This window comes from Wolffia australiana, chromosome 15 (assembly GCF_029677425.1).
Source record: "Wolffia australiana isolate 7733 chromosome 15, ASM2967742v1".
NCBI lineage: Eukaryota > Viridiplantae > Streptophyta > Magnoliopsida > Alismatales > Araceae > Wolffia > Wolffia australiana.
In genome coordinates this window covers 1,117,631-1,130,460 of record NC_135849.1, presented here as the reverse complement: position 1 = coordinate 1,130,460, position 12,830 = coordinate 1,117,631, and the positions used below count along the sequence as shown (strand labels likewise).

Here is a 12,830-nt window from a genome sequence, read left to right as displayed (position 1 = left end):
CCTTAGTGGGCCTTGATTTTCCCATTTTTTAACCTAAAAAATACATGGAAAATATCAAATATAATCCAAAAAATTCTCTAAAATTCAAAATTAAGTATGTCTTTATCTAGCACACCTTTTTCCTTGAATTTTTTGCCATATTAATTCTTTTTAATATACTATCCATTTAAGTCATTGGAAACATCAACATATACTAACTTTAATGTAAGAATAACTATTTAGTGGACATGCATAAAATTATATAAAATTCATGATAACATACATAAAATTAGCTTAATTATGATCTAAAATGCATGAAATAAACATGAATGAGAACATAAAAATTGTATCAATGGACTTTAGACAAGTTCTGTTTGCAATCAGGAGAACAGAAAAATAAGAGCTCGTCAATATGGAAAAGTATCACTGTGGGGAAATGTTGTTTTCAAACATTTATGTTTGTAACCACTGGGTTTGATAGTGATGTTCTGGATGGATATTCTGGGTATGGAGAGCATGTATGTAGGCTGAGCTGGTGAATGGAAGCCCTGCAAGAAAGAAGCGGATCTTCCCATGCTCCATTGAAGCAATTTCTTATTATGGTAAAATGGTGTGCCTGATGTCAATCTGAGATCATACTTTGGCTCAATATTTCTACCTACGCCAAGTTCCTTTAATCTTTTTCTCATTAGGTTTTTTTTCTAAACTTTCCCCAAATGAGATTCCTTTATTTCTTTCTTCCCCATTTCTACTCAAAATTGAACACGGGATTTTTATAGATATATTTGAGACATCAAAGATAAGGCTAAGGGACATGTAACTACTGAATGTTTTACATACATTTAAGGATAAATCACTGAAGACTTACCTAGACGTGACAAGGAGGCCTGGTGACGTAGGATCTTTAGAGACCTGTTGACATCCTCAAGGAAGTAAGAAATAGGTAGAGGATTTCCTGGATAATAATTCAGGGAAAGAAATGAAGACTTATCCATTATAGAGATATTCTGCTAGTTTTGTGAAATGAGGTTGAAGACTCAATATTATATCTGTAACTTGAACAAGTTTTTGCTTTTGACTAAATATCATCATAGCATAGTGACTAATTTTGGTCTGAATTATGGAACCAAGTAGGTTGGTTCCTTAAAGGAGAAGACTCATGAAAAGATTCATGAGCAATGATAAAATATTGTAATAAATCAATTTGTAAGACATATAAGAGAATATTTAAAACGTTAATTCATGGTCACTTGTCCCCACAAATTGTATCAGAGTAGAATCAGAAAATCAACCAATAAAAGGAGGCAATTTGAACAGATACGGCGGAGATCATCACTACCTATGTCCACCCATGCTAGCTAGCATGAATTATGTCATCTGGAAACTTAGGATGGAAGCATGAGCTTAGAGAAAAGACTTATGATTTTTGGAGCATGGTGGTGAATGGATCACTCAAATCTTTGGATAATTTCAATGAAGTGAAGCTGGAAAATAATGGAACAATCAACTCCTTCTAGTCATTGTATAATAAAATGTAATATATGTAGAAGACTCTTAAGAATTTGAGTATGACTCCTCCATAAGAGATTCTAGGATCGCTTATTACGCATGAGATGAAAAACGGTAGAAGAAATGTACACTCGTCATCAAAGGGGGACATTTTCCATGCCATTTCAAGCTGAAGAAGTCACTTCAGATTAATAATAGATTTCAATGATTTTTAGAAAATTAATAAGGTGAATTATGAAACAAAGAGGAAAACAAATGGAAACTAAGTATGCTATGAGTGTACAAACCTATGTAATTTGATATACGAATGTCCAATGTTGAAGGCAAAGGACCAAAATACTTACATAAAGAATCCCAATGGGTTTATGACAAGAAGAATAAACAGAACGCATGAAATCAACATGGATTGATTCTAGCTAAGAAGAGGACATCACTTTAAAAGTGATGCAGAGAAACCAAATGTGTGTATGATTGAAAAGTTAGGTGTTTTTTATTTTTATAATTCAAATGATTATATGTTTTTATGTTTTTTTTAATTTTAGATAGATTCAAAAAATTATGAGAGATAAACAAAAAACAAATAAGAGACCCTCCAAGTAAAAGCCCTTCAATGGAATTGGAGGATGTTAGACACTCACTCCAACCATAGAGATGACTCTTGAGAATTCAGAAGAGTGTTTAAGTGAAATAAAACTGAAAATTCTTAAAATAAATTCCAAAATTAGTTGTATAAAATATCAAATTAATAAAATTGAAATATTATTTGAATACTCACATTAGTTTTAAAATAACATAAATTTCAGACGGAAATTATGAAAATTATTAGGAAGTAAAAATGTATTTAATATGTTGATGAATGATAAGAGATCATGAATACCGAAAGGACTAGGTTATAGCCCTTCATTGGACAAAATGATCACTAATAAGATCAAATCAACAAACAACTGCAGCTAAAAAAGACGACTAAGAAGAAAAAAGTTTATACATTCCATGGAAATAACAGTCAAGAAGTTGATGAGAAACTCAGCTATGACAGAAGTAAAAATATTCATAGTTATGAGTCGGTAGAAACATTCACTCTTGTTTAGCAGACTGCAACAGTGAACACTAATTATGTAAAAACGTATTCCTAGGATCATTATCGTTCTAAATGTATTCTTGGAATAACTTAAAGATGTTATATCATAATATCACTTAAGAAATATAAATCTCCAAAATATGAACAAAAAAATGATAAACTAGTATTCACATCATGAGTATGGAATGAATATGAGGCCTCCTTTCTATGATATGAGTTTTGGACCCCTAAACCTAGAGTAGTGTACAAGTGGGTACCTACAAATAAAAACTTGAATTAATTAACTACTTTAGGGAAATGAGTATGAAACAATATATGGTATCCACACCATGGATGTTCAAGGTTCTAAGAACATGACATGGGATAAAAAAATTAACATTCCTTTTTAACAGAAAGATAACATTTGATGATACCAAACACCCAAAATTGTGATGGAATAAGATAAATCCAGGTCGAAATGAGACTCTTAAAAATATTTTTTTGTTGAAGGTCTTCGTCATAATTAGTATTAGTCTATCATGTGATGATCAATTAATCTTTTAATATCATTATATAATAGGCAAGATATATGATGATCTGTCTTAAAACCTTGTATTTAATGGGAGAGGATATAAGAACATCTATGTGATTAATCTTGATGACATTCAACAATAAAAAAATATGTTTATTATCTAATAACAATAATTATGATTGTGAATTGTGGCACAAATGAATAGGTTATTTGAGGTACAAAAGATTTAGGACTTTGGAGTTGCATAATATTCCAAAGGTATGTGTTCACGTTTAGACAACAAAATTCGATCATGTGAAACATGGATTAAGTAAAAACAAGATTGAATCATTTAAGTTAATAAGATATAACACACACACACACATATATATATCTTTTACCTTGACATTATTAAATATGGACCTATTCAGTCCAAACCAAATAAATATATTAGGCAGAAAATTACATTTTAGTGATTTTTATAGAATTTACTTGTGTTTCTTTCTCGATTCAAGAGCATAAATTTTGATGCTTCTTTGAGATAATATAAATAAAAATGATAAAAAAGGATCATGGAAAATATTTGAAATTAAATTTTCAATGAATTTTATGGTGAATATGTTATTATTAGTTCTAAATACCTAAGATTCACCCGATGGACTCTATGAATGAAGGAATTGAACGTTAATTGAAGTTCCATAAAATATGCTGAATAAAATGAGCTTAATGTGTAATTTTGGGTAGAAACAGTTAATGTCACTTATTCTATAGAACCTTATTAAGATATTGATTTAAGAAAAAAACCATATGAGCTACTACTTAACAGCGGAAAACCTTTTCTAAGATATTTTAGAACTTTTGGGTGTAGTTGTTTTATTTTCATCCATGGAGAGAGAAAACTGGAAATTATGATTCCAGTAATGATGAAGGGATCTTTCTGGGATATTTAGAATTTTAAGAGCTTATATTTTTTATTAGAGAACGTCAAATTTTTGAAGGAACTATTCATGCTAAATGGATGGAGGGAAACTTTTATAGAAATATAAAAGCAGAAAATGATCTGCAATAAAAGTGAAATTAGAGTAAATAGTCCATATATTAATGAATAGGATAATGTATATAATCAATAAAGATGGTGCTGATCAAGTAAAACCATCTGCCACATATAGAGAGGTTTTTAAGAAATCATCATCTTGATATTATCATTGGAAATGTTGAAGATGAAGTCAGAACAGGATCTGGAGTAGTTGAAGGTAAGCAATAATCATTCAGATCTCAAAATCGATAAAAGAGAGTTGATGAATCACTTCTTCATTCTGATCGGATTCTTTCAATGCAAGAAGTACATCAAAATTTTGAAATAATTAATTCATAGGCAGTAGTTCCAAGACCAGACAAAACAAGCTTAGTGAAGAACATGTTATTAGAAATAAGGCAAGGTTGGCAGCTCAGGGGCATGTTCAGTAATGCATACATTATGAAGGAAACAGATGCCCATGTTTCTCGAAGTGGCGGATTTATATTACTTCTATCACTTCCCAGTCAAAATGACTTAAAATTATTCTAAATGGATGTTTAAGAATGCAACAATCAAAGACAGATATGTGGAACAACCTCTTGGGTTAAGGACTTGGATAATCCTAAACAAGGCCTTGTAAGATTTAAAACATGTCCTAGATCATGGTGTAGAAACAAAGTAATTTCATTTTTCATCATAGATATCTGCAAGGACATGTTAGTACTACTTTATTCATTAAAAATAATATATATTTTCAAGAAATATACTCTTAACATGATGGTTGTTGAGATTTATGCAGACATTATTTTCCTTCTAATTTTCAATATTTATTTGATGAATTTGCAAAAGTCATGAAAAATGAATCTGAAATGAGTTTGATGAGAAAACTTATTTTCTAGGTCTCGAGATAAAACAAACATCTCTAGGATTATTTTTTTATCCAGAGAAATGGGAAAGAAAGATCAAGTGGAAGGAGTAAAATCTAAAATTACTCCAATGTCTATTGGAGTAGAACTAAATTTTGATAATCGGGGAGAATATGTTGTTCACAAAACATATAAAGTAAAGTGCAGGGACGTGGACGGGATGGGTTTTTCATCCCAGGATGAAAAAATTGTCCCGTCCATAAGATTGGACAAAAACCGGGACAGAAATTTGTCCCCGGATGAATGGACCGGACAATTTTCCCATCGTCGGACGAAAAAACCGTCCCATCCAAAGATCTCGGACAATAGACAGTAAGGGATAGACAAAAATCCGCCCTGATTCGCTTCCGACAGTTGAGATCTTGCTATGTGGCATCGCATAATCAATTCCTTGACATTTTCTGCATCAAAGTCCGTGCTTTTTTTCTTGTGCTCTAAGTGACACCGCCCAAAAGTAATTGTACATATGTCCCTCCGCTTTCTCTCTCCTCCATATTTCCCAAAAACAATTTTAAAAATATATTAAAAGTTTCAAACGTGATTTTTTTTCATCCGGGACAAAGGATGGGACAGTTTTTCTCCGGAGGGACGAAACTGGCAAAGTTGGGACGCAGACGATTTTTTTCTTCAATCGATGAATTCCTGGACGGGACATTTTGGACGAAGTTGAAATATCCTGACATTGGACGGGACGATCTTAGTCCTGTCTCGTCCATCGTCCACGTCCCGGACGATCCGGAACTATAATATAAAGGTATGACATGATCACTTGTTTACCTCAATCCCAGTACGCCACACATCTTAAAGTAAACCTATTAAAGCAAAATTTTAGGTACCTTATAGGAACTACAAATCTAAGACTATGGTATCCAAAGGGTCAGTACCTGACTCTATTAGGATACTGTGATGTTAACTTCACAAGAAACATGTTCTTAGGAGGATGTCTAATTTCCTGGAGTATGAAAAGGTAAAACTCAATTGCTTTATTTGACGGCATGATAAGTGGAAAGTAAATTGTATGTTGCTCAAGTATCTGTTTAAAAAATCAAACTATTAAATTAGCAGCATAAGTAAAAAACCAAACATTCAAAACTATTAAATCATTGATTCCGATAGATCTCACCTCCTATCTGTACATTATTCTTTGACATAGAATTTATTTCTCACCATGCATGTATATGTCATAGGAAAAGATATAATATACAAGACTATTATGCTAAAATTCATCGTAGTACTTACCTCGAGGACTTGATCATAGCCAAATATTCAGCGATGGCCTCCCCTTCCTCCTGAACCTCAATATCATAGTCCATCAAGCTATCTCCAGTGATCTGACCTGCAATCTCTTTTTCCATCTCCTCGTCCCTTTCTTCGTCTCCTGCCATGAATTCTACAACTGGAGTGACCGCTCTTGACGAACTGCTGGCGTCCGAGCCAGTTCTCTCTCTAGAAGATTCTGCACTTTGATCTGTCAGTATGTAGCAAATAATTAGGAAGGATGTAGTAAATTTTTTTATTTAAAAGAATTGGAAATAAACGTGATGGGTATGGCATGATTCCCTCTCTAGAAGATAATGCAGTTTGATCTGGCCGATAGAAATACAAATTGGAAATAAAACACGTTGGGCATTACATAAGTTTCCTCTCCTGTGCCTCGATCTGCACAATTAAAGGAAAAAAATAATTCCTTAAGTGATGGGTACGTTTAAGTTCTCTCCATATGATTCTGAACTTTGATCTGCCTAATTAAATAAATGTCATGCGATGGAGACAAGTGTCTTCAGATCTTGATAGTGGACCATATCTCCTATGCAATCCTCAGGGAGCTAGAACAGATATTGAATAACAACAACTACACTTCTTTCACTAACAATCCAGGTATGCACAGTAAAGTGCTAATAAGTAGGCCTCTTAGTCTAGAAAGGGAAATAACAGAAATAGGAAACATAAGGAAATCGGAAGCAGAAATAGAAAGCCCAGCTGATAATAAAAATTTAAGAAATAAAAAAAACGATGAATATGATTTAAGTTCTCTCTAGAAGATTCTGCACTTTAATCTACCCAATAATTTGAAATGTTTTAAAAAATTACGCGTCATGGGAACGATTTAAACTCTATTCATCTCTCTAGAAGATTCTGTGATTTGATGAGTGAAACTAATAAAAAGTTAGGGATAACCCAATGGGTTTGACTCGAGTTCCATCTCTAGAATACTCAACAACTTGATCTGCCCAATAAAAGAAATGAGAAGTTAAATGTGACGGGTATCGTTTAAGATCTATCTCTAGAAAGTAAAGCACTTCGACCAGCCCAATAAAATCAAGCAGATTATACTTTAAAAAAATAAATCAAGTAGATTAGGAAATAAAACGTGAAAGGCATTATATAAGATCTCTTCTTTTCTCTATGGAAGATTCAGACTTTGAGCGTCCCAATAAAATCAAAACTTATGAAATAAAATGTGATGGATATAATTTAAGTTCTCTCTCTATCTAGATTGTTTTTCCCCGTTGAATTGTTAAATAAAGTAAAAGATTAGTTAAGTAAACGACACGGGTATTATTTATGGAAAGAGTTGGGTCCATGCCTTCATTGCCTGTTCTTGTGCTGATCCTATGTCTTCGTCTCTCAATGCTTAACTGCAGGATGAGGGTGATCATACGGCGTGATTCAAGACCTAAGAATGTGTACAATTTCATCAAGCTGCAGATAAGATCAATTGAGAAAACCTGAAGCTGGGAATTAGTTTCTGGGTTGGTCAGATCATCGAGAGCTTTCTGGGTATGATTTTCATTCTTGCGCAGTGCTTCTGCTGCGAGATTCCTTTCAAACCTGAAATCATTAATACATAGATAAAAAAAATGATAATAAACTGAGCTCAGGTTCGAATAACTTATATAAATCATTACAATGAGATATGAATAGGTATAGAGTTATCATGGTCCCAACAGCGCTAATCATGTGACTCCCATGATGGGTGATTCCCATGATGGACAACAATAAAAATAGACATCTGACTAGATTATCTTCCAAAAATATTGTCAAAGAACATGGAATAGGGCTCAGATTCGTTCAGAACGATAGCTATGACGATGGACAATGAATGGTCACTGTAATTGTCATCCTCATACATCCAGATCATCTGATGACAAATTCGTCATCATCTAATGATAGTCTCGTCATTCCATCATCATTGTTTCATCTTTTGTCTCTTACCAGAAACAGATGACGAAACGTGGGATGACGATGATGAATTTATTATCGTCTGTCAACTTTGATTGTAAACGATAGAGAAAAAAAACCATCATTTTCCATGACAACGGCTAGCTTGTAATCCACTTATGCATATAAAATTGTCATCATTTCTATCATCATGTGATATCAGTAGCGGAAATATTTTGTGGCAGAGCCTTACATACCCAATGGACTCTAGCACGGACAGCTGTTCGAGGTCAACATGCTTTTTCTGCGGCGTCAGCCCATACTTCCTCTGCTCCCTGAGGATGATGATTTTATAACTTCCTCGTTAAAAATTAAACAAAAAAATTCACAAGGGAAGGGGTTATGCAAAATCAGAGTTACCTGATCTCGGCCTTCCTTTGAAGGTTCTCCTGCCGTCTACGGATTTTTCTTTGTCTCTCCTCCTCAAGTAAATCAACAGCAGTTGGAACATCTTGGCTGGACAATCTCAATGCTCTCTTTGCCGATTGCTCTCTGTAGCCCATTCCCATCAGCAACGACAGTGTTTCATCTGACACTTGAAGCTGAGGAATTATATCGGCATGATTCAAAAAATATCACAGAAAATTTAGTTGCACAAAATCAAGTTTATATTCAATCACCGAGAACCTTGGAATATCTTTCATGTGCAGATATTAAAGACAATTCAGCCTGCTCGAACTTCCCACTATGAAAAGCCACAACTCCTTCTAAGAGCTCCAGTCTCACGTATCTAAGCCAAAAAAAAGGTCAGGATGTCTTACTTTAAGAACTTAAAACTAACACAAATAACATGAAAAATAAAATTTATAAAGTAAAGCTTCAAAGAAATAAAAAAAATTAACAAAGATTTATCAAAATGAAAAGAATAATAACATTAAAATTAAAAAAAATCAAATAAAAAAGTACATAAATAATTTAAAACTAAAATTATGCATGAATTCAAAATAGAACCATATTTTTCATTCAAAATAACGTCTGAAATGGCGTATATACAACAAAATAAAATAAAAATTATTTATAAATTGACAAATGATTCATAAATAAAATAACAATTATAAAAATAAAAAATATATATATAAATAAAAATAAAATGTGTAAATAAGATAAAATTATAAATAAAAATAATAATAATTAAATGAAAAAGTAAAAAATAAAATGAGAAGATTATAAATAAAAATCATTAATAAACTGAAATTGCAAATAGAATGAAACGATAAAAGAAATAAAATTTATAAAATAAAAAATAAATATTAAATAGAATAAAATTACTGATATTAAAATAAATTTATAAATAAATATAAGAATAATAGAAAAAATAAAAACTAAATACAAATTAGAATTAAAAAAATAAAACTAAACCAAAAGAAAATTAAACCAAAAATCAATGAGAACCAAAATAATAAAATAAATTAAAACCAAAAAACAAAAAAATGAAGCCCCAAAAATCAGGCTTACATTGCGGCTTCCACGTGGCGGCCAGATTGAAGGCGCAGCATCCGGGTTGAATTTTTACCATGTGAAAGCTCAAATCCCTTTCTAGCTTTGGTGAGCCGAGCTCCCGCCAATGACAAGAGAGAAATATCTCGCAGCATGAAGTAACACCAAACAATATCCAGCTCCAGGATGGGAAAATTGTCAACCATCTGGAATTACATGGAGCAAATATGAGATTAGAATAAAAAAAAGTTTATCTCCAAACAAACTCGTCCCAGGCCCATCATTCTCATTCAAAAATCATTATTGCCATTGTCATGGTAGTTCTGATTCCCGTCAAGCACGAACAGGAGATATATAAAAATAGGGCAAAAAAATTATCTATCTCACGTACATTGAGGTGCAATAAACAGCCGATACGTAGGCCCAATCTTATGACCGTCAGACCCTTCAGACGAGAAAGCTTAAGACAACAATCGGACGAGGGGGCAACAGTCTGATGCTGTCTTTCTTTTTTTGAAGAAATGGTCTGATGGTTTCAACAGGAGTGAGTAGCACGTAATAGTCACGTGCTACCCTTTAACAATGGGTATTACCAACATCGACATCACAAGAATATGGGAAATCCTCATTCTTGTGGCAAACAATTGACAATAACCATGATGAACCATCATTGTCCTCCCATCATCCTCAACGAGGATGAAAAGCTGATACGGTCCCTATTAGACTATATGAGAAACAGAAGAGAGGTGGTTGTCAAAGCAGTGACAGACCATATCAGAAGCTTGCCGTCGCAGGGGACAGCGAGAAGGCAGGTGGCGGCAATGATGTGGTCAGCAGATTAGCAGTAAGACCAGTGGCAGAGGCAAGGAGCTTGCAGCAGTCATACTGCCACCATCATCATTGATATTCTCCTCATCATTGTCCTCCATTAAGATGAGGATGGCACTAAAGATTTCATCGTCATAATCCTCCTAGTTGCAAACTTACGATGATGATGATGATGATGCCTCTATCGTCATAATTCTGGCAGAGATGAATGATAGAGGGCAATGATGACTCATCATCTTCCTCTCATCATCATTATTGAGCACTCCTTGTCGCAACCTGCTCATTCAAGGAAATTTTATATATTGCAGTACTCTACAGGGTCTTTTCAAGCCTGCTCCTGCTGTTTAAATCAAATTGTGCTTCATCTTTAACTGAAATTTGATAGTATCTCGTTGGCTAAAACCTCTGAATCCGACCCATAGGAAATGTCTTTTTTTTGACAAAAACTACAAACAGTACAAGTATAACAGAATCCAGGAAACTGAGCGCTCATAATCTTCTGCTAGGGATCAGTAGCAAGAAAACTTCCTTCTAAAGTTTTCAATTGGATTAATAAAATAGAAATTTCAGTTTAGCCGTAAACTAATGAATGGCTTTAATTTTTTCCTCTTCATTACACAGTATTCAATTGCAGGAGAAAAATATGAAGCAAACAGAAAGTAGACCAGCGAATTCATGAATAGATATAAAAGATTCACCTGAATAACCTTCGGATCGCAGAGAGAGAACGCTTCCTGAGAGAGAAAATTAAATGTATAAGCCTGAGTACCCGTTAATCTTAAGCTCAATATTCATTGAAATTCGTTGAAATTTCAATCGTCGATCAATCTTCATGAGCAAAATTTCAGATATCATCTCAGTACCAACCTCCGCCATCATCAGGACATCCAAAGCATCCCTATAAGTTTTCTTCTTCACAAGTTTCTTTCCGTTAGCATGGAGCATGAGCCCCATCATCACCGCCCTGCCACCATAAACAATTAAGAAATAAAAGAGAGAGAGAGAGAGAGAGAAGAAATTGAAACGCTTAGAAACAACAATTTTTACCGTTGATCGGTTTCAGATCCAAACATGACCTTCTCCCCAGCCTGGTTCTCGAGCTCAATTCTGTAATCTTCCGTTGGAAGCGATTCATCCGCACTCGTCCTCGACAGCTTCTCCGCCGCTGCACTGTCAAATTATCATCGTACAAACAAATGTCAACAGTCAAATTCTCGTTTTCTTTCCAAAAAAAACTAAAATCTCACCGAATTCTGTTCAGGCGCTGCACTCGTTCGGCCTCTGAAGCCTCCTCCTCCACAATTCTACTCCTCTCCTCAGCAGGAGCAGCCGCAGAGGCGAGAATCTTGGAATTGTTCTTCAATCCGAGCTGAAGAAGGCTCCTGGTTTCATCTCGGAGAACTTTGCCGGCGGAGATCAAATTGATGCATTCCGGGCGGTGTCGACCGTGGGATCGCTTCGAGATCTCCTCCTTGAGCATCGCAACAGTCCATGAATCAAGCGCAACGCCCTCAAGAACACCGCACCAGATCCCCGCTACTCTCAGCTTCGCCATCTCCTTCTCCGGCTCCATGGCAGCAGGCGAGATCTGCAACAGAAAGTTCGTAGGAAGAAATTAAGGATTTTATAGTGTGGATTTGAAATTTTGGGATTTGGGAATGGGGAAGGGTTTTATAGTGCTGTGTAGAACCAACCCAAACCAGGAACGGCAGTCGTCATCCGTCACGTCACACGTTACCGTGACGTGACGGACGACGTGACGGTGACGAAATTAGGGGCCCGTGACAGTGACAGTGACGGATGATGAGCTGGGCGTGACGGTGACGGGGGCCTTGGACGAGTGACATGATAGGTTGGTCGACACAGATGAGGGTCGGGATTTTTAAAAATGACCAAAAAAGCTTAAAAATCATTAGATTTAAGTTTTCGACGGACGAGATTTCGCCACGTGGTGTCACTTACTCTATTGCTTGCAGAAAAGTTCCTACATTACTTTACGCGCGCAAAAGGATGTCATCCGAAGATAATTGGAGATATGCCCCTCAAATTCTCTCTCTTCCACATGGTTGTTTTTCCCGTCACACATGATGGTGATGCCGTCCGGCGATGAGGACATGATGGGAATGCTGCAAACCGTGACGGTGAGGCGAGCGTGATGGGTTTTTACGAAATCCTCGGACATGTGATGGGATGGTAACGTGACGAAACTTTTGTCACATCACCGTCTGTCACAGATCGTCATCCGTCCCGTCACGTTGGAGGCGTCATGAGTCGGACGTGCTGCTCCCTATCCAAGGGTTATGCTCGTATACTAGACTTGTTGGATGGATGACGGACTGTCAT

The 12,830-nt window shown here is 35.1% G+C and overlaps 1 protein-coding gene across 8 annotated transcripts; it reads right to left on the bottom strand.

Moving 5' to 3' along the window:
* Nucleotides 1-13: 13 nt before the first annotated feature.
* NUB1 (ubiquitin-associated (UBA)/TS-N domain-containing protein) lies at nucleotides 14-12,131 on the bottom strand. Of its 8 annotated transcripts, none has more exons than XM_078587482.1 (15): nucleotides 11,735-12,130; nucleotides 11,535-11,657; nucleotides 11,355-11,451; nucleotides 11,186-11,221; nucleotides 9,678-9,865; nucleotides 8,850-8,952; nucleotides 8,583-8,764; nucleotides 8,420-8,497; nucleotides 7,730-7,832; nucleotides 7,588-7,639; nucleotides 7,179-7,227; nucleotides 6,634-6,659; nucleotides 6,240-6,468; nucleotides 848-891; nucleotides 14-33 (listed from the first exon to the last, which is right to left on the bottom strand). In XM_078587482.1, the coding sequence occupies exons 1-15, from the start codon at nucleotides 12,058-12,060 to the stop codon at nucleotides 29-31; spliced, it is 1,641 nt and encodes a 546-aa protein (XP_078443608.1). In that variant the 5' UTR covers nucleotides 12,061-12,130; the 3' UTR covers nucleotides 14-28. The 8 variants fall into 8 exon arrangements, with proteins under 8 accessions (XP_078443608.1, XP_078443606.1, XP_078443607.1 ...); XM_078587484.1 differs by lacking the exons at nucleotides 14-33; nucleotides 848-891 and adding exons at nucleotides 5,763-5,812; nucleotides 5,885-5,952; XM_078587480.1 differs by lacking the exons at nucleotides 14-33; nucleotides 848-891 and adding an exon at nucleotides 5,102-5,741 and having other exon boundaries at nucleotides 11,735-12,131.
* Between the last annotated feature and the right edge of the window lie 699 nt (nucleotides 12,132-12,830).